This window comes from Lissotriton helveticus, chromosome 10, assembly GCF_964261635.1.
Source record: "Lissotriton helveticus chromosome 10, aLisHel1.1, whole genome shotgun sequence".
Classification (NCBI taxonomy): Eukaryota; Metazoa; Chordata; class Amphibia; order Caudata; family Salamandridae; genus Lissotriton; species Lissotriton helveticus.
In genome coordinates, this window is record NC_136071.1 from 49,677,791 (window position 1) to 49,701,224 (window position 23,434).

The window sequence follows — 23,434 nt, forward strand, 5'->3', positions numbered from 1 at the left end:
ACAATCTAGATCCGCACAAATGCTTGTGACATCACACTCAATCAAGTACAATCCCGATAAAGTTCTAACTCGTGACAATGCCACATATGCCATACCCTCCTTGAACACAGAACTGCCAATATTCACCAATGCACTGTCTACACTTAAACCTTGCGATTTATGGATTGTCACCGCATATGCCAAGCAAACAGGAAACTGCTTACGGCGAACATATAAGTCTTTTACAAGCAAAAATCTAGCAGAACAACGACCAATTAGCTGTACTTCCTCAATGCCATCAAATTTAATTTTTAAAAATTCAATTCCATCTCTATTTCTGTATTTTACAAAATCAACAACATTACCCATTGATCCATTTACCAGACCTCTTTCAACATGTAAATTCCTTCTTAAAATTATACGGCAGTTCAAGCACACATTCAGAGTCTTTTCAAAACCTGCAGTTTTAGATATACTCTTCTCTAATGAATCCAATTTTGTTTTCAGATTCTCAGACAAAATAATTGTTGATCCCATATGCTCTACTCTGTCAATAGCTTCCAGTTTCACAATCTCTTGCTTTTCTAAATGCAACATTTTGTTGTTGAATTTGGCACATTCTGCAAGAGTTGGCATCAAACATATTCCAGATTTCTTCTCAGTAATTTTCTGAAAAATATTCCCAGGCACAACATCTTGTTCTGGATATAAATTTGACAGTAATCGTGCATGTAAAGCTTCTTTCCCATGCTCGGTCACTTTTCCAATTCTAACATCTTGTAGAATAGTCTTGTAAACTTCATCCTTCGCCTGACGCATATTTTCATGCAGTTCAGCATAATTGAAGTTTAACCATATATTGACGTTGCCAATGCTGCCTAGGCACTTCCTGGTATCTTCATGCGTGAGCATTTTGAACACAGGTTGCCCTTTCACTGGTGTCAGCTGCAGAAGATCTCCGAAAACAATGATGTGTTTGCCACCAAATAACACATCATACTCTGTTTTGAGAACTTCTTGCATTCTCAAATGCACAAAGGCAAGCATGACATTGGAAACCATGCTTACTTCGTCAATGATAAGAAGTTTCATTTTCCTCAAGATTCTTGAAACTTCAAAACAAGCATCTCCAGATAGCTTGTGATATTGTAATTTGTTGTCATGCTACACTGGCAGCATCAGTAAACGATGTAAAGTAATCCCTTTAATGTTATGTGCTGCCAGTCCAGTTGGAGCGGTGACAATACAAGACAGCGATGACTCTGTCCTTTCCTGCAAATAGCATGAAATTGCTTTAATGAGGAAACTTTTTCCAGTTCCCGCTTCTCCACTCACGTACAGTCGGACAGGCTTCAACGACGTACATGAGCACTCTTTCTTGTCATGACTTAATCCATGATCAATTTGCATGGTAACTTCGTCATATATTTTCCTCTGCTCAACGTTGAGTTGTCTTTCCAACTCTTCTAAGTTAACCGCATCCTCCTGAGCATGTGCCATGGCTCTTTCCACTTCATTCATAGCAGTGGCAGCTTCATTTTTGATAACAGGTCCTCCTAGTGGATCCTGACTCAATGAAGCAGAACTCTGACTGTCCTGAGAACTGTCTCTGGCAATCTCGGCTGCAATCATTGCTTCCTGCTCAATTTCCGCATTCAACATTTGTACATATTTGGGAAAAGCAGGACATTCTATGGTCTCCTTGGCGGCATTGAAAGAGTCTTCGTAACAGAGAAAATCTCCAAGCAGTTCCTCTTCTGCACGCCAAGGCTTGAAAAGTTGCAAAAGTGCTAAATAGAAAAACTCCTTTTTTTCAGGAGATTCGCCACTCAATTTTCGATGGTTTACCAAGTGGCATTTTCTTTGCTTGACCAGACATCCCTCACTTCCTATTACAGCATACACTCCTTTCTCAGTATCTTCTTTGATGTTCCTCTTGAATATGTAATTTTGAAGAACCTCATACAGACAAACATTCTCGAGGTGAATGCTTCGATTTGGATAATATGTATCCAACATGTTGGTCTTCAAAATGTCGGTACTGTTTGGCTCCTTTTCCGCCAAATACTCAATTTCCCGCACAGGTTTGAGAACTCGATTACGCGTTGCAGCAAGACCAAGACTCGCCCAAATGATACTCCTGGACTTGGCATAGAGACTTGCTGAAGACAACCGGTCAGAGCATTCGTACACTCCGATTTCTCGATGCGACAACATCTTCAGACTGAAACTGTACAACTTCTTGCTGAGGCTCTTTTCATGGGAAATGTCCTCCCACATATCCTTCAATTCTGTCTTCTCTTTTTTGGTGATGTAAGACGTCACATACCGAGCCACAGCCATACAGTTATCAGCCACAAACTGTATATCCATGTTAGCATTCCACATGGACAAAATCACCGGGTTGTAGTCGTTGATGTACTTGGAGTCTTCGTTCCTCTTCAAATTGTATGTGTTTTTAGGTGATTTCTTCATCACATTATGTCGCAGCGAAGACATCAAACTGTTTTCTCTTCCTTTAGAAATCACCGGTCGTGGAAAGCCGAAACGACATTTGGTGTAGAACTTGTCCTTGTTTCGGAATTTACGACGACAGTACTTTCCACATCGATGGCTTTGGAAACGCAGAACTTTTTCTCTTAGGCTTTTCTTCTCCTTTGCGTTTGGAACAGCACACGTAGAATACTGTTGTATAAAACTCATCACTGAGTCTTCTGGATCCGTTCCAAATTTAGGTGCATCCTTGATCCACAGCAACATATGTATATGAGGAGCACCTCTTGCTTGGTACTCCTTTCTCCAGAAGAAATCCAACACCTCTCCAAGAGGTGGATTCTTCTTATTCATGATGAAAGACATCATAGCTTCAAATCTATGATTGAAGTACCTACATACATTGACTGGATCCAAAGAGCACAGTTCTCCGGGTGTCTTGAATTCGATGTTTTCTACGTTAGCATTTGCCTCTCGTAGAAATTCAAGTAAGTCTTCCCAGCCATACTCGGCACAGCTCAGAGTGAGGAACCATGTGGGAGTACCTAAGTTCCTCAGCATACATTTTAAATCACCATGACGACGGTACCAGTACTCATTAGTACCACGCTGACACGCCATGAGATTAATCGGGTGAGAATCCAAAATACTGTCTTGGACATTGACTTTATCCATAAAGTCACTTGCCGAGATGTTTTGCATGTGTATACCACTTTTCAAGATGTGGTTCACTGCATATGACAGTCCAGACAGATCGCTTTCAAACAGGAGATGAAACAAATAAGGAATGCATTGTCGAAACCTAGCATCTCCTGCATACAATCGCAAAGTCCGGTATTCAGAAGCAGGAATTTGATGAGGTCGCTCATCATATCTTCCTCCCTGACCTGTTGGAAAAAGCTGTGGGAAACACCGAGCTTCCAAACTTTCCTCCCAAACACTAATGGGACTCCCTTTGGCTTGTTTCATTTGAAACAACTCAATAGCATTCCCCATGACTTCCTTGGAATGCAAAGGATGAACACTATAATGTTCATATATTTCTTCACTAGTAGAAGTTTCTACTTTCTCAATTTGACCAGCACACAAATCGCTATCCTCTTCCTCACTTACTTCCTCTTCTGCAACATATACATTCTTATAGTATTTATTATTTTTTTTCAAATACAATGTTGCCTTTTTAACTTTCCTAACATCTACTAAATCTTGCCATATTTTCTTATTCTTTGTCGGAACCCCATTAACTAAGATAACCAGAGGTTCCTCGTCCACTTTTTCTACTCCAATTGTGTTAATGTTTTTCTTCAAATCTAGAGGCAAATAAACAACTCTTCCCTTTAATCCTCTCTGTAAATCTGATGGAGGCAATTTCCCTGTCTTTGGCTCCATTCTTACAATAGCCTGAAAGGGATGGATACTTTGAATCAAAATAGATTCATAAGTATTTAAATCCTTCAATTCAGAAGGAATCTCAACCAATTCCAGATTATTATGAACTGCTCTAGCAGGCATCTGGTTTTTATTTAATTTGCAACAACAATAAGTACACACACGTTGATCCAATCCCAAATCAAAACAATTTTCTACCATCAAGTATGTTGCGAAATCCTTCCATTCACTATTATTTTCCCTTTCACTTTTTGCATATAAATCCACTAACTTAGTCTGATTCTTACAATAAGTGCGTCGACAACACACACAAGTGAAATTTGGCCTCTCACTTGATTTGACCTGAAACGTGGCAATTTCCCTCTGGAAATTATCTGTACTGGAAACCTGTACACTATCTTCCACATCACCCGCTTCTTCTTGGTCAATTTCAACATTCTCCTCTTTACTTCCAAAGTAACAAAACTCAATTTCTTCACATATATTCTTCACATCTATTTCAGAACCATGCAAAAGAGCAGCACATAATTTTTTAAGCATAATTGCTGGACTCTTAGCATAATACAACATTCTAACTAATTTCCTCACTTTATTATGATGCACTGCTAGCATCCTGAAATGATGAAAAACACTCTGGCATACTCTCCTGGAAAGACAAGCCAGTGAATGACCATGCAAACCTGTCACTTCTCTCACTCTGCAAGGATCTAATTCTTGCAACAACCTTATTTTCTGCTTCAAACTTTTCTTATTAAATGACCGTACAAAATCACAAAGCAAATTGATGGAATCCTGTCGCACACTGCAAATACTACTACACTTCCAGGTGTACACAGGACCCTTAGCACGTCTTCCTAAAACCTCATTACCTAACACCTCTTCTGCCTCTGTTGTCACAAGTTTTTCTTTTTCAACTGGACAACCATCTTTCACTTCATAAGCACGACCACTGGTGTCAACTGCATGCACCAAATCATTATCCTGGAAATAACTCTCCTCATTGAAAAATGCCTCACAGCTTGAACTATGCATCCATTCTCCAGAAAAAACTTCACAAAAATTACTACGATTAACTATTCTCTTCCATCTACTATTTCTTTTGAAATCATAAATTGCCTTGTTTAGCTTCCTAATTCTATTGATTATCAAAATAAATAACTTACGTTTAATTTCAAATGCCTGATCAATAACTTTCTCAACTTTTTTTTTCTCTTATAAAAAACCACTTTCTGTTGACCTTTCTTAATATTTTTTAACAAATTGCCAATTATCCTGTTGCGGAACATTCGTTTACGAATGTCCCTAAACTGTTGTTTCCTTCTACTATCATGCACAGAGTTATCTCTTGCTCTAGCAGTAACATTTTTGATTGGCCTTTCCTTTCCATTTGAATTGCTTCTCTTTTTCTGGACTGAAACATTTTCTGTAGTAATATTTTTTTTACTGCAAATATTTCTTATGAATGTTTTTGTACTCTTACCCGGTGCTTTCTTGTTGACTTGACAAATCTTTTTGTTAGAGGACTGCTGCTTTTTTTCAATCACCTGCTGTCTTTGACGTTTTGCAGCCTTTCTCAGTCTTTCTTTCGTTGGCATGGTGAAATGTTGAAATGATCTGCAGTTGAATCTGTGGTAAAATATATTAAAAAATGTTATTAACCACTATTACCCAACAGTACATCAATAACAGTAATCAAAAACTTAAAACACTACTTTACATTTTTACATATAAGATTTTTTAGTGCATGGCAATTTTAGAATACAGAAATAGCAGAAAAGAAATGGAATTTATATTCATGTTACCTGTGCTATCTTATATGTGAATCTGATCTATGAGCATATTTTAATATTTTATTGAAGACACTACACATAACCTGTTTTTGAAGGTGTCTTTATTTTTAAATTAAACGGTTTACATTTTTACTTTTTATTTATTATAAATTTTAAAAATAAATGTTTATAGTTCCATAGGATCAAGCAGGTCAGCTTCCCACCCTATGTCATATAATTCGGACAAATCTGCATCCTCATCACGTTCTTCTTCATCCTCAGGATTTAAATCATCCAAGGGATCAACATCCACTGATGTTTCAATTACAAGTTCAATGATGAGGTCAAAATCAACTGATTGCTGATTGTCGCTCATGTTGATGCTGTCTTTATCTTTAAAGAAAGATAACAACAATGAGATGTTGCAGAGTAAGAGACAAATCTCAGAGATTATAATAGTAAAATTGTTTAACAAGAGTAACATTTTGCAGCTATTATTTAGCCATGTCCAGCGATGCTGAGCAGGTGAAGCCTATGTCTAATTTTTCAGTGAACAGGACTCATCTCTTCTTAACCTTGGATAAGCCTCACCGACTCTGTGTCCCCTGCGCATACTTAAATGTAAAGGGGCAGATTTATGTTAAATGGCACATCCCCAGGCATGCACCAGTTAACGTGCACCGCTGCTCTGCCACCCATGGTGTGCCACATTTACAATCAGATAGAAGAAAGCTGCGTCAAAACCCTGCGCCTGCTTTAAGCAGGCATAGGTCTTGACGCAACATTGTGGAGATGGGGCACCCCTGAGCCTTGCTGGAGCTGCATCGCACTTGCGATACAACTCCAGCAATGCGCCACCTTTACAGCACAGATACGTCACGCATCTGTGCCATTTTTGCCCCATGCTGCGCCGCATTGTAAATGCAGCACACCATGGGTGGCGGAACAGCGGCGCAGGATGACTGGCACATCCCTGGTGATGCGCCAGTCATCATAAATCTATCCCTAAGCTTCTTATCTTGTTACAGATGAACCGCCATATGTATCATCAAACTATTTTGCATTACCTAAATAGCGAATTTTAAGGAATAAATAGCAATTCTTTACCATTCCTAATTTGCAATGAGCAAATTGCTAATTGCAAATTACCCATTCATTTCCATGGGCCAGGAGGCTCATAGGAATGAAGGTGCAATTTGCGATTAGCAATTAGCTCATCGCAAATTAGGAATTTTTCCAAGGGTGCAGGGGTGTCTCAAGAACACCCTGCTGCACCCCTGAAAAAGAAATTTGGGGGCATATGGCGCACATACATGCCCTAAGGGCATGTATTGGCGTCATATGGCACCTTTTGTTTTTTGGAAAAAAAGCTTTTTGAAAAGAATTCGCAAATTACCACCAACTAAAAGTTGGTGGTAGTTTCCAAATCCTCAATGTCATTTTTTACATATTTTTTGTTTGATACATTGCATTTAAGGAATCGCAAAATTTGCAAATCCTTCAGTGCAATCGCAAAATAAGGAATAGCAAATTTTGCTATTCCTTATTTTGCATCAAACTTGTTTGATACATACCATTTGTCTAATTAGCATTCGCAAAGGCCGAAATTCGCAGAATTTTGATCTTTCCGAATGGTAATTAGCTTGATACATATGGCCCGAAGTGAGGCCTGTCTTGCAACATGGTGCATCTTTTGCATCACTGCTGCATCGGTTTCATGTGGCACGTTTTTTTTACACCATGACACATCTGCCTAAATGCATCAATTTGTAATTTTGTCGCCTCATAGCAAATCTTTTGCACCGCCGCTGCATCACAAAAGTGACGCACAGTGGCGCAAAAGAGGCATACACCTATCATAAATCTGTCCCTAGCATTTTAAATGATTAATTCAGGATGACGATAAGGTGTGGCCTATCCAGAGGTTTGTTTAAGGTGAGGCCTACTCAGGATTGCAGATTAAAGTTACGCTTGATGAAGAATACAGAGGAGATAATACATGTAAAGGCCTACCAATGAAGTAAGTAATGTCCACTTCATTGCGCCAGTCATCATAAATGTATCCCTAAGCTTCTTATCTTGTTACAGATGAACCGCCATATGTATCATCAAACTATTTTGCATTTCCTAAATAGCGAATTTTAAGGAATAAATAGCGATTCTTTACCATTCCTAATTTGCAATGAGCAAATTGCTAATTGCAAATTACCCATTCATTTGCATGGGCCAGGAGGCCCATAGGAATGAAGGTGCAATTTGCGATTAGCAATTAGCTCATCGCAAATTAGGAATTTTTCCAAGGGTGCAGGGGTGTCTCAAGAACACCCTGCTGCACCCCTGAAAAAGAAATTTGGGGGCATATGGCACACATACTAGGGCATGTATGGGCGTCATATGTCACCTTTTATTTTTTGGAAAAAAAGCTTTTTGAAAAGAATTCGCAAATTACCACCAACTAGAAGTTGGTGGTAATTTGCAAATCCTTAATGGCATTTTTTGCATATTTTTTGTTTGATACATTGCATTTAAGGAATCGCAAAATTTGCAAATCCTTCAGTGCAATCGCAAAATAAGGAATAGCAAATTTTGAATTAAGGACATTTTAAGTCATTTCCACATGTGCAGTGTTTTCAAATTTTGATTTGAAAATCGTTTTTAGGGAAAAGGAATGGTTTGTAAATTTATGACAAGGACATAATGGTGTATGCTTCTTTATAAGGCATTTCACTGTCTCTGATGTCATTTTTCCCATATTACATTATAAGACCTTTCCCCATGGAGCACATTCCTTGTAAATATGCTCCCACCTGTGCATGGTGAATTTAGATTTTGACTGTTTGAGTCACATAGCCATGTTAAAAGTGACCCCAAAAAATTGCAAAGGCTTTAAAAAAACACTTTCATGTGTCTTAAGGACATTTTAAGTCATTTCCCCATGGGCAGTGTTTTGTAAGTGGCGCAAAAGAGGCATACACCTATCATAAATCTGTCCCTAGCATTTTAAATGATTAATTCATGATGACGATAAGGTGTGGCCTATCCAGAGGTTTGTTTAAGGTGAGGCCTACTCAGGATTGCAGATTAAAGTTACGCTTGATGAAGAATACAGAGGAGATAATACATGTAAAGCTCTACCAATGAAGTAAGTGATGTCCACTTCATTGCGCCAGTCATCATAAATGTATCCCTAAGCTTCTTATCTTGTTAGAGATCAACCGCCATATGTATCATCAAACTATTTTGCATTTCCAAAATAGCGAATTTTAAGGAATAAATAGCGATTCTTTACCATTCCTAATTTGCGATGAGCAAATTGCTAATTGCAAATTACCCATTCATTTCCATGGGCCAGGATGCCCATAGGAATGAAGGTGCAATTTGCGATTAGCAATTAGCTCATCGCAAATTAGGAATTTTTACAAAGGTGCAGGGGTGTCTCAAGAACACCCTGCTGCACCCCTGAAAAAGAAATTTGGGGGCATATGGCGCACATAAATTTTAACAACATTCCTTTACCTCAAAAACGATTTTCAAGTCATAATTTGAAAACACTGCCCACAGGAAAATGACTTAAAATGTCCTTAAGACACATGAAAGTGTTTTTTGAAAGCCTTTGCAATTTTTTTGGGTCACTTTTAACATGGTTATGTAACTCAAACAGTCAAAATCTAAATTTACCATGCACAAGTGTGACCATATTTACAAGGAATGTGCCCCACGGAGAAAGGTCTTTTAATGTAATATGGGAAAAATGACATCAAATGTCCTTAAGACACATAAAAGCGTTTTTTGATTGCCTTTGCAGCATGTTTGTATCACTTTTAACATGGCTATGTAACACAAACATTCAAAATCTAAATTTGCCATGCACAGGTGGGAGCATATTTACAAGCAATTTGCGCCACAGAGAAAGGTCTTACATTAAAATGGGAAGAATAACATCAGAGACAGTCAATTGCCTTATAAAGAAGCATACACCATTATGTCCTTGTCATAAATTTAAAAACAATTCCTTTTCCCCAAAAACGATTTTCAAATCATAATTTCAAAACACTGCACATGGGAAAATGACTTAAAATGTCCTTAAGACACATAAAAGCGTTTTTTGATTGCCTTTGCAGCATGTTTGTATCACTTTTAACATGGCTATGTAACACAAACATTCAAAATCTAAATTTGCCATGCACAGGTGGGAGCATATTTACAAGCAATTTGCGCCACAGAGAAAGGTCTTACATTGAAATGGGAAAAATAACATCAGAGACAGTCAATTGCATTATAAAGAAGCATACACCATTATGTCCTTGTCAGAAATATTATAACCATTCATTTTCCTCAAAAACGATTTTCAAGTCATAATTTGAAAAGACTCCACAGCTCCTATGCAGAAAAACACCCTGTCAGTACTAATACTTCACATTTTCTCCAATTACATTTTCTCAAAGAAACAAAATCTATTTGTAAAACACTTGAGACAAAGCAACATTTGAAAAACACAACTTTCTTCATAATTTTCTCCTTAAAGCACACTATTCTGTATCTAAATTAAAGAAATATTTTCTCACCTGAGCAAATACTTTGAGTTTGAAAACAGTCTCAGAAACACACCAATTTGTCTTCAGCAGAGCAAAAGGTATGCACTCCAGAGTCTGCAGCTATCAAAAGCACAGAAATGCTGTAATTCTTCACACATATCTCTCATGTCACCCAATCAAAACTCTTCCCTCACTTTTTTTCAAATGAAAACCCTTCCCCCCTCTGCCATTTCATGCCTTTTCTGCATGGCAACCACCTCTTGGAAGACTTCTGGTGTTTGCAAGTTCACACAACAATGTTGCAATTGAACTCTGAACTCTCAGTGCACCTCATATCCAGTGCATTCTTTCATTTAATGATTTTTTCTTGACCACTCAAAATACATCTTTCAAACAACTCATCCATGCACCCTAACTTTCTGTTTTCAGCAATCAAAATCCACCAATCACTGTTACTGCTTCATTAACACAGAAACTCCACAGTTTTTTTCATTTTAAACTCTTATTTTTTCAACTGCCATTTCATTGCCACACTTCATCTGACTGCAGGAGAACCTTCTCTCACCATGTTTTCTGTCTGGATTGTTGGACATAGTTACATCTATTGGGCTCAGAGGTATGCTGAGAACAGGAATTTACCTAACCTCAATTTACAAGATGTGGAAATTAAGTGGTTTGGCCACAGAGGATTAAAATGTCACCAATTGATACCATTGGTGAAAACCTTTATGCATTTGCCAAAACCTGACCTGTTAATTGTGCACTGTGGAGGTAATGATTTGGGCACTTTGACTGGGGTAGGTCTGGAAATGCTTTTAAAGGACACCTTTGAGCAATTGATGGCACTTTTTCCTCAGACTGCCTTGGTATATTCAAATATATGCCAAAGACAGAAATGGAGGTGGTCAAACCAATTTTGTCCACAAATTGAGAAGTCGAGGAAGCATGTAAACAAATCTGTTTCAGCTTACATGAGAGACCATGGAATGGGCTCCCTGTACAACAATAACTTGCGTTACTACATGCAAGATATCTACAGAGGAGATGGAGTTCACTTCTCAGATGAGGGCAACAGAATTTTCATTCTGAATTTAAGACTGTGCATTGGTACCTACTTATAAGTACCTAAATGTACCATAAACCCAAAAGCTCTTCTCAGAGCTACCCTACATCTGATCACTCACAATTATTATTTTACTCTAACTTTTTTCACTAATTTTCAACAAAGTACGCTCCCTGGGGCGCTTCCCGGTACGCGAACCGGGAGCTAACCTCGCAAAATTTTTAAAAAAATGTTTTTTTTTCGCACATATGGGCCTCCTCAGCCACCCTCAGAAAACCTAGGGGGTCAAGATAAGTCTACCGTGCCCCCTTCTACCCATTCTGAACATTATTTGCCCTCCATCTTGTATCTTAATTCGACCGAAACACAAAATGGTGGACTCCCGTAACGCTTAAGGTTCGCGAACCGGGGCGCTCACCAGTTCGCGTACCGGGTCGCTCCCTGGGAAGCGCACCATCAAAAAAGGTGGGAAAGTAGTTTACAGAAAAGCGACTGGAGACAATTTCACCAAATATAGATTACCTCATACTACATACCAATGCCTACCATTTTCACAAATTTGATTGAAATTCCATTTAACCATTTAGCCTGTAGACCTCTCTAAATACCCTGAGGTAAATTACTTCACAAAACACATCTGAAGTGTTGGAATTGACAACCAATTAAAATGTTACTTTCATTTTCTACTTTTTTTACCTGACATTTGATTGGTTATGTACCTGAATATATATAAAGAAAGAGAGAGAAACACAGCCATTTTGACTACTACTTCCTGAATTACATTGCAAGATCATTTTCACTCACAACTTAAACTTGTTTTTAGAAGGTGAGATATTATTTTATAAATTTGAAAACATTTTCAGATAGTTATATACTATCCCTCTTTAAGAGTTAGACATTGAGAAAGGCTTCTTTATTATAATTATGGATTGATTTAGGTTTCTGTGGTATAATTATGAATTTACTTAGGCTTCTTCTACTATCCCTCTGTAAGAGTTAGACATTGAGAAAGGCTTCTTTATTATAATTATGGATTGTATTAGGTTTCTGTGGTATAATTATGAATTTACTTAGGCTTCTTCACAGGCACTTTTTAATAGTACTACTTCACGCCTGAAACCATACAGTGCCCATAGATTACTTCTCTGTTATAAACTCACAAGTACCTGTCTGAACTTAAACCCAACAGTGCCCTATCACTACTGATATATTTATTTTTTATGCAAATTACAGCAATAAAATGGAAGGTGAGCAGAATGTTTCCTTCGAAATTGTTCTGGACAGCAACAATGAACAAGTTATGGAACCCATTGATGACTTAGAATTCATGGATGAGTCATGGGACTATGAATTACTTCAATGTGTAGAATCTGTCGATCATTTACTCCATTATGATGACGGTCAAATGTGGGAACTTATGTTCACTCAACAAGAGGACATATCGGACAGTCAAATGCTAGACGTTCTATTAAATTTTGAAAAACAATCTGAAAAATAAAATTGTATGTAATATTAAAAAATTGTTTGAGTCTTTAATCATTTTTATATGTAATTCATAAACTAGTTAAATGTTAGAAATGTTATTAAATTTTGAAACACAATCACAATAATAAATAATTGCTTAAAAAATAAAAAAAATAAAAAATAATCAACAAAACCAACAATCAATTAACATACAGTATTTGAAAAGTCTATCATTCATTTTTCATTATAGTACGCTGCCCAGAACGCTTCCCGGTTCGCGAACCGGGCGCTACCCACGCAAAAAAAAAAAAAAACCTTTTTTTTTTTTTGCCCCGCGGGGCCCTTTTAAAGCCTCCACATTAAACCTAGGGGGTCAGGGAGGATATACTATGCCCCCTTATGGTCATTTCCCCCTTTGTTTTGGCCTCCTCTTGTCTCTCAATCCTACCGAGAGACAAGATGGCGGCCGCTCCGGACTGTTTAGAATGTTGACAGACACCGGAGAGCCAATCAGCTTCGGTACGCGTAAAGTCCGCGAACTGGAGCGCTGCCCAGAGCGCGCTTACAGATATATATCTTTTTTTAAACGTTAATTTCTCAAAATCCACTGAAGCACATATATTGAGACCTAGCAAAGGCACATCGGGCTACCAGTCCCTACAATTTTGCCAAGTTTTGTGCAAATCCATTCAGCCGTTCGGGCTAAAAGTGAGGCCAACCGCCCTATGGAAAACTCAATGTTAAAAACACGTTTTGGGACCCCCCTTTTTTCTCGGCCCCCCCTTGACGAACCCCCCCCCAAATTTCCAGGGGCTGCTCAGAAACAAAATGTTCCATTTTCCAGAAAATTTCAGCCAATTCCGTCCACAAACGCCAAAGTTATTAGACATAGAATTTTCAAAAATCCCATAGGGAAAAAATCCTAACTATATATACCTACTGGCGACCGCCAGTAGGTAATATATATATATATATATATATATATATATATATATATATATATATATATATATTCCTTCATGACATATTGTTACTGGACCCTTATATTGCCTTTGCCTTTAGAATTGTAAAGACCCTTTCCTTATAGTGTGAAGAAAGGCATTTCTTAGTTATTGAATCCTAAAAGGAGTGACTGATAGAATTAAAATGTCTTCCTGCCATATAATTTGCGCTTTATCTGACATTATGTTAGCATTCATGTAGCTATTTTGAAATAAGTTCTTGCTGTGTGCATACGCCATTAGTAAGTGCAGATGTTATGTAAGTTAGGTTGACATCTGTGCCACCATTTTAGTTCTCAGAGACGCCATTTTCTATTATAATCGAACATGTTACTTGTACATTTAAGAGAAATGGTCCTTGGTAAGTTTTGTTTCTCCAATGCTGAAACTTGCTCATTAATGCAGGCCTTTTCTGTTACATAAGGGCCTTCTCCCACTTGTCTAGAGAGGAGGATAAGCCAGACGACCTTGGGCAGTAGATAGCTGGTGCCATAATGTGGAATCAAAACTTATGTTCTGTACCCCCATTGCCTTACGGCACCTACCAGTGCTTTTCCATAGTAGGCAGGTCTTAGTGGGCTCTGCAACATACATAATGTAACTTTATGCTTGTTAAAATCAGTACCTTGTCAGCCATCATAGGAGGCTGGTCTGATTGGACTCCACTGCAGTGTACTTTGTGAATAAACCAGTTTGATTGCATTCTCTACTGTGTCATCGACTCTTCATTTTGGAAGGCAAGAGGAGGTCAAAAGTCACCCTAGTTGGGCCACTTCCTTCAGCCGGCAGAGCAAGCCAGTCAAATTTCAAATCTTAAAGTACTGCAGTATGATTTTGCAATTTACTTTGTATATTTCTAATTGAACCAACTAAGTTATAAGATGGCCACCATTCGAGGAATACACATCATTGTATTTTCTAGTCCATCTTTCATGTCTGAGATATGTATAAGGCAATCTCAGGATAATCTTTGTGTGAATGAGACTGTTTTGAGTGGGAGGTTGACAAGATGGCTGCTCGCTAAAGTCCCTCTGCAGCACCGAGAAACCTTCGCTCGTCGGGGGCGATAGTTTTGGTTCTATGCTGCTGCACAGCATGGGACACGATGTCGGAGGCTCCCGGGAGCAGCGAGGTATGTTATTAGACCTTCATTTAGTCTAATTGATACCTTTTTTTTTCTTTGCCTTGCCGCTCCCTCTGAACTCCTCATATCGGCTGCCATTTTTAGAGCTCCTACGCTCGAGCCTCCTCAGGAGCAGGAGTAAAAGCATATATTGCTCATTCTCTTGCTCCTCAAGGATTTAAAAAGTTCTGGACAATATTTAAGGAAACACCACAATAGTGTTCAGACTCATATTGGTTCCTACTGATTTCACACACACATGATGACTTTTTCTTTATTAGTATTCACATAATAAGACAACTTTCAATAGATTATTGAGTCATCTGCTGTGCATTTAGTTCCAATTGAGCCAAGGCGGCTACTAAGTGACTAGGAGAAAAGCTGTTGCTCTCTGGTGTTTACCGTTATGCAGCATACATATTCAAGTAAAGTTCAGGCTTCTACTACTTCTCATGCCAAGGGAAAATGAGTCTGCTACCAATACCAATAAAAGGGTTAATAATAACCCCACTTCTCCAAACAAATCACCTCTGCCTCTGCCGATAGAGTATATTATGGACGAATTGAGAAATATACGACCTTTTATGGCAAATACTACTGCGACGCTTCAAAGAATTGAAGATAAGCTGACGGGATTGGATTCAAAACTTACTGAGGTTAAACAAAGAATCAGTGACTGCGAGGGAGAGAAACAACCACCAGAGCCCTGAATCCTACCTGGTGCTATTTTCCCTGGAGCTGGGGCAGAGCATGGGCAGGAACAGAAAAGGGGAAGTGACCAAAGGGTTAAACTTTTGACCTCCCACGTGCAGGTCGCTGGGAGGCCAATCAGCTGAGAGAGGCGGCCTTGAAGAGGAGAATCCAGCCGAGGAAGTGGGGTGGAGCCAGAATGACAAACAGAAGCAGGGTGTCGAAAACTAAGGATGTTGAGGAACCGCGTAAAGAGGGGGACAAGACACCGAATGCGAAGAGAGAGGACTCCATACGCCGATTCCAAGTTCTAGAAGATTGAGAGGATCCAAGAAGACGAAGTGGTGGAGAGCTGGTCTGAAGAGTGGTGGACCCCTCAGGATAGCTGATAAAGAGCTGCTGCAACTCAGGAGAGTTGCGGCAATCACAGTGAGTGCTCGGACAGGGGGGAGGAGAGGGTGATAACTGACTCCATTCATTGCACTGCATTAACCCCACCAGACATAACAACATTTTTGTTATAAAGGCTAAAGACTCTTATTTAATTTTTTTTAATTTCACCTTCAAAAAAATAAATATCACTAGGGCGGAAAATTGTGTTCCCTGGCTCACCAAGGGAAAGACAGGGAGAGGGGAATCTGAGAGCACGTATGTGCGGTGCCTTGTCTTACTCCACACAGCCTTTCCTCACCTTATAAAAACCCCATATTCTATGGGTACATATTCTTGGTTTGGTGGCGGTCTTTCCTATAGAAAAGAATAAAAGAAGACCTTAATACTCACCGCCTTCTCTCCTGTTTTCATCTGAGCCTCCTGGGGTGTGTCCGTCTCCGGCACTAGAACCTTTAAAGGAAGGAGAAGAGAGAAGACATGAAGTGAACAGTAAAAGAGAGACCAAGCCTAATATTAATAGGATGCAAAAAAGGGTCAGAAGTTTGGAAATTCATCACAAACCTATGACGAACCTAGAACGAGCGAAGGACAAGTTCAATGGAGAATTTCTTTTTACTCTACTTGGCGTTGGCGTTGTCTCACAAACAACTTATTTACACAAAACCCCTGAAACGCTGTCACAACAGGAGCAGGGAGGCCGACCCTATGTGAGGAGGTAAGGAAAGTTTTAGAGAAAGGGGCTCTCTTTTGGCAGTGTTTTAAATGACTCGTAAATAAAACGTCCTGCTTTAACTCACTAGCGAATCAGCATGGGGATGACGAAATCAATAATAGAGACATCGATAAACGTAGCTGTGTAAACCCTCTATGGCATAGTAACCACAAGATAGAAATAACAGACGAGCGATCTAACGGCGACCGTCTGGTTTTATAACTTATATGGACATAACCAAAACCATAAGAGAGATACGATACACTAGCGGTCAAACGGGCGCGTCTGGTGTGTCTGTAATGTACATGCACATAACCATATGGTTGGCCCTTACACGATAAAACCAGATAGGCAGTTGCAGATTTTTATATGTACAACTGGTGACCACCACAGGGAGAATAGACACTTCCTGCGAGTATACTCACCAGAATATATAAGACCTATAAACCATATAAATCTTTTCGTGAACCTACCACACGGAGCTGTGATTTTAAGTGCAAATAATAAAACACGAATTGTCGGTTCTTCGAATAAAGATATACTCCCTGTAAGTTGACAAAATAATGGAGATATAAAAATTAAAATTTGAATACCAGTCTTTTTCACCCTCAGAAATCCCAGACTGTGTGGGAGGACAACCCCAGATTAGAAAAGTCGATACGGAATAGCCAATTGAAAGGGCTACGACTACAGCGATTTGCCATATAGTGAAATGTGGTAAGTGGAAATACCATGTGCCTTCAGACCAAAGAGTTAATAAGACTTTTTAGACATGAAGGGTAATTCTATGCATTTGGTTTACTCCTCAGCAAAACATGAACGGACATATAACCGGTGGCTCCTGTTATGATAGCGTGAACTTGAATATAATCTCTTTAAGGTACCCAATCCTCTCAAAATAGATATATATACGACCTAGTGAGAGGGTTAAATCGCTACTAATAAAGGCACCTCTATCTTTATCCTATGTAGAGGCGTATGAACATCCAGACATATACATTATATAAGAGTCTGAACTCCGTCCTGCCCAGATCAGGGAACGGTCTTTTTTATCCAACTCCGAGGCTATTTTAACCCTCAGGTAACGAGAGAATAGTGCCCATACTTTATCTATAGAACATGTGTGTAAACATGAATAGACTATGTTAGATCAACAATCTTTGTTTGTCAATAACAGAGCCCGATTGACAGTTTTTTTTATAATACCAATAAAATGACCTTCCAAGAAATCATTTAGTGATAAACATGTTTACAATCAACTGTTAGAGCCCAATCTGTGTGTAGTTAAGTTAAAAAGAAGCCAGCAGAGTTGAAACATTAGCAATAGCATTAAAGATTGTTTGTGCCCATATTAACTGTACCATGTACATGAAATAGTAATTGTTTGTTTCTATGTAGAAACTGTCCTGAAGAAGGTTTTTCATTTACACTTCAACCGAAACGCCGCGTCGACACCTGTTCTCTTATGAACATTTTAACCATTGTCATATCTAGTTGTTTTATTTGTATGATTATGTCTTTTATATAACATGTATTTTTTTATGATTGTATGTATTTCTATAGCCTTTGCTATTGTGATAAAAATACAATATTTCTGAATAAATATATATTTGTATAAACTCAAGAAATAACCCTCTCCTTCTGTTTACAATTCATTATATCACGTATTTTATAGAACGTTGATTTGGGATTTTGAGTTACAACTGCACAGTTGAAATATCCTTAATAGGTTTCTATATATTTCTTTGAAGTTGGGAGGTTCTTTTATTACTGTGAGATTGGTATTACAGCTAAAAACAAGTCACTGTTGGGCATCTGTGTTCACTTAAGACCACTTTTGTGGCTCCTGTAGGGACGTTTGTGTCTTTTTTTAATACTTTCCCCTGGTCCCAGACCTTTAACAGGAGGGGGCCTCCTTTATCTTGTTTTGTGTTTCAAGTGGGGAAACAGCCATCAAAACGCGGGCACAACAACCCACTACCATTACAACAAAACTTTTACAATGCAAGATCTATTACAACGCATGCTATTACAATGCATGCCATTACAACGCAGATGCTATTACAACTCATGCCATTATAACGTAAGTATTGGTAAGTATTTAGTTTAATTAATATTAATTTCATTTTAATTTAATTTACTTACAATTTGTTTTATTAATTTGATTACATTTTATTTTAATTGAATTAAATATATTTTAATTTAATTTACAACGTAAGTATTGGTAAGTATTTCATTTAATTAATATTTTAATTTAATTTACTTACATTCTTTAATTAATTTAATTAAATTTAATTTTAAATTAATTAAATATATTTTTATTTTATTTAATTTAATTTTAATTTAATTTATTTTAATAAAACCCCTACACTATCCAGCACTTACCCTACTATTACACCCCCCTGGAGTTCGAATAGTAATTTTAACCCCTACACTATCCAACACTTACCCTACTATTACACCCCCCTGGAGTTAGAATGGTAATTTTAACCCCTACACTATCCAACACTTACCGAACTATTAAACCCCTCTAATAGTAAAATAAAAAATACTTACCCATACTTATGTTGTAATGTCATGCGTTGTAATAGCATCTGCGTCGTAATGGCATGCATTGTAATAGCATGCGTTGTAATGGATCTTGCGTTGTAAAAGTTTTGTTGTAATGGTATGCGTTGTGAATGTATGCGTTGTAACGTCATACATTGGGACAAGTGTAGCCCTATCTAAACCTGTGGCAACTGACCTCTGGAAACATGATCGAAGATTTCAGGTGGCACAGAGAGAAGACCCTAGCTTCTTAGAAGCATGGCAAAGATCTTCAACTCAAGAAAATACTAATCAAGTAGGTCCCCTTTTCTTGGAAAGGAAGGGGTTACTGTACCGTATAGGAGGACAATGCCAATCCCCACAATTGATGGTTTCCCAGCAGTATCGAGAACAAGTCTTGTTCCTTGCACACAGCCATTTGTTAGGAGGTCTTTTTGGCGGAGAAAAAAACAGAAAAAGCCATCCTAGAGAACTTTTAGTGGCCTGGTGTCTACCATCAGGTCAGAAAGTAATGTAGGGAGTGCCCAATATGTCAGAAGAATAGCCAAAGTCAACCTACCAAGGTCCCCCTGAGGCCCTAACCAGTAATAGATGAGCCCTTTTCCAGAGTTGGGATGGACATCATAGGACCTCTCCTTCCCTCCCATAGTGGATGTCCATTTGTTTTGGTCGTAGTTGATTATGCTACCAGGTTTCTCGAGGTTGTAGCCCTAAGACAACCTAACGCAACACAGATCGCAAAGGCGATGATTAATATTTTTTCGAGGGTAGGATTCTCCAAAGAGATTTTAACAGAACAGGGAACCCCTTTTGTCTCTTGGTTACTGAAGCAAGTATGTCACCAACTAGGTATAAAACGGATACGTACTGCAGCATACCAACCCTAAATGGATGGGCTGGTAGAGAGATACAATGTGACCCTAAAGATCACACTGAAACAACTGCTTGACCTAGAAGCTAGGAAATGGGAAGACATGCTACCCTTAGCCTTGTTTTCTCTCTGATGCAAACAGCAGAAAAGCACAGGGTGCTCCCCCTTTGAGTTACTGTATGGGAGGCAGCCACATACCCTGCTTGACATGATGAGGGAGGAGTGGGAAGAAGAACCAGAGGGGGCTGAATTCCTTCATGAATATATATTTGGGCTAAAAACGCGCCTGCATAAAATACGAAGTATAGTGATGGACTACTCAGGACAAGCCCAGGAAGCCCAAAAGAAACAATATGACAAAAAACGAAAGAACACACCCTAAACATAGGAGATTGGATACTTATAATGAGACCTACTTCCGATCATAAGCTCTTGGGTCAGTGGCAAGGCCCATATAAAGTGATTGATCAGGTACCTCCTGTTACATATCGTCTCGAGCTAGATCCAGGGAATAAAAAGAACACCCGGATATATCACATCAATTTGCTAAAAAGATGGGAAGGAAGCAGACCAAATTTAATGGGGATAGTAGACAACAACAACTCCTTATTTCAACAAAGTATAGATCCCGATCTACCCAGAGAACACAGACAAGAGTTGAGTGCTTATCTATCCCCCCTTCAGGATGTATTCTCCCTCACCCCGGGAAGAACCTTGTTAATTCAACATATCCAAACCGAGCCACAGAGGGTCGTGTGGTTGAAACCATATTGAATACCCGCATCCCGGAGGGAGGCGATTGAAAAGGAAGTCCCGCAAATGCTGGATATGGGTATCATAGAACCCTCAACCGGTGAATGGAGCTCGCCTATTATTATTGTTCCGAAACCGCATGGCTCTATAAGATTTTGTATTGACTTTAGAGAAGTCAACAAAATATCCCAGTTTGAAGCCTACCCCTTACCCAGGGTAGACAAGATGATTGAAAGGTTGGGGAGGGCTCAGTACAACAGCACTCTAGATGTATTCAAAAGGGTACTGGCAGGTACACTTAAGAAAGCAAGATAGGGGAAAACATCTTTTCTACTCCTGGAGGGTTTTACCACTTCAAGGTTCTTAAATTTGGTTTTTATGGTGTACCTGCTACCTTCAAAATGCTTATGAATCTCGTTCTTAAGCCACATCAAGCCTTTGCAGCAGCCTATATTGATGACATAGCCATCTATAGCGATTCGTGGAGACAACACCTAATGTATTTGGAAGCCGTGATTAACTCCCTAAAAAGGGTCCTTATCATAAATCCAGCTTAAAGCCATCTAGGCGCTCGATCAGTAAATTACCTAGGGTATCTCCTAGGTGAAGGCTTCATTGAGCCTCAAGAAGAGAAAGTGGCAGCCATAGCCAGGTTACCCTTCCCCCAAAATAGAAAGTGCCTCTCTATGCCTTCTTGGGTATTCTTGGATATTATCGAAGGTTCATCCCTTCTTTTTCAGAGATCGTGACCCCACTACCCGATCTCCTCAAGAAGAACGCAAAGACGGAAAAGGAACTTAGACATCCCTCCCCGAGGTCCTACAGGTGTTTAGCCAGTTAAAACAAGCCCTCACTATTCAACCTGTCCTTTTAAGTCCTGACTATGACAAACCCTTCATACTACAAACTGACGCTTCCGATCATGGTCTGGGTGTGGTATTGTCGCAGCACGATTCACAAGGCCATGAAAGACCCCTGCAGTTTATTACCCAAAAATTATTTCCTAGAGAAAGCAGATATTCTGTCATAGAAAAGGAGACCTTGGCCATAAAATGGGCTGTTGAAACAATGCATTACTATCTGGAAGGTAGAGATTCCATTTTATATACAGATCATGCCCCACTAGAATGGCTGGCTAAAAATCTCAGGCACAATGACCTAGTTTTGAGGTGGTTCCTAGTGCTCCAACCCTTTAGATTTATTACACATCACAGGAAGGGCAAAGACCAACTCAAAGCTGAATACCTGTCCTGATACCCCGTAGAACCCTCTCTTGCAGGCTAGAAAGTTAGGGAAGGGGGATGTGAGGGAGAGACATGACCGGAGCCCCGATCCCTACATAACAACATTTTCGTTATAAAGGTCAAAGACTCTACTTTTGATTTTTTAAATTTCACCTTCAAAACTTTAATGTTCACACAAAGTTTTTCCCCCTCGGACCTAGGGGCAGATTTACAATAACTGGCGCATCCTTGCATATCAGCAGGGATGCGCCAGTTATTGTGCGCCACGGTAGACACCTTTTGCACCACCATGGATGCGCCGCATTTATAATGCGGCGCACCATGGGGCAAGAATAGACAGATGCATGACACATTTGCTGCCGTAAAGGTGACGCATTGCTGGAGTCACGTCGTAAGAGCGACGCATCTCCAGCAAGGTTCGGGGTGCCCCTATGCCTAACATGCTGTGTCAATCCTTACGCCTGCTTCAAGCAGGCACAGGGTTTTGACGCAGCATGGCCTTAAAAGTGATGAGTGAAATCTTGTAGATTTCACTCAGCCACTTTTAGGAGGCGTTCCTGCGCTAGAACGCCCCCCCCCCCTTTGCGTCGGAACGCCCACATGTGTGTGGCGCAGGGCTTTACGACGTGATGCATCTCCCAGATGCGTCACGTTGTAAATACCCCGCAACATGGTGCTGGCTTTGCGCCGCCTCTGTGTCACAAAAGTGAAGCCCATGTTCACACCAGAACATGGGGTTCTATGGGAATTCACAAGGGCAGATTATCAAGCCCATTAACGCCATTTCTTGATAATATGCCCCCAAGACATTTTACTTGTGTGATAAATAGGCACTAAAACCAAACTGCCACACATTGCTTCTACTCCATATTGGTTTAGCAGTAAAACTGCATGACTGATGCACATTTAATACCCATATCAGAAGGCCATTTTCAAAGGAAAATGTGCTCTCTGAACATGGCAGAGCTTTACCACTCCATGCTTTACTCATATATTTGGGACAATATGCTGCAAAACGCACCACTAGACCCTTACTAGAACCCTACGATTCTCCTGCTGAACGAAAGTGGCTAATTTGCTACCCTTGTCCTTAATGTAACGCATTGATTTTTCACAAATCCTGTGACTTAAGTGATGTAACATTGATAGCAGCACCCCCACTCCAAAACCAGTGACATTTGTCAGTTATTGTATACAGTGCACGCCATAACTCAGGTTTTCTCAATCCACCCATTCAGATAATTCAGACTTGTGTGCAAGAATGTTATCCTTGCCAAATAAGGGAACTAAGCAATAGTTTGTTGAATACCAATGTGTCACTTTTTTGAAGTTCAACTGCAGTAGAGATTCTCTACAAGGCGGGGTATTATTGCCACATCCTGATATTGATCGATGAAGTGGGAAG

At 39.3% G+C, this 23,434-nt stretch overlaps 1 protein-coding gene across 10 annotated transcripts in view; it reads right to left on the reverse strand.

Annotated features, from left to right (window-relative positions):
* LOC144785024 (uncharacterized) overlaps positions 1-23,434 on the reverse strand; it is a 409,707-nt gene that overhangs the window by 181,994 nt on the left and 204,279 nt on the right. For 8 of the 10 annotated variants that reach the window (XR_013601741.1, XM_078664142.1, XM_078664148.1 and 5 more), the window contains one exon: positions 16,290-16,349. The exons of the other annotated variants lie outside the window; for them this stretch is intronic. Coding sequence is in view for 7 of the 8 variants with exons in the window: in XM_078664142.1 (XP_078520268.1) it covers positions 16,290-16,349 (60 nt within the window). In the remaining variant the exon portion in view is untranslated. The remainder of the gene's footprint in view (positions 1-16,289; positions 16,350-23,434) is intronic. 10 annotated transcript variants of the gene reach the window in all.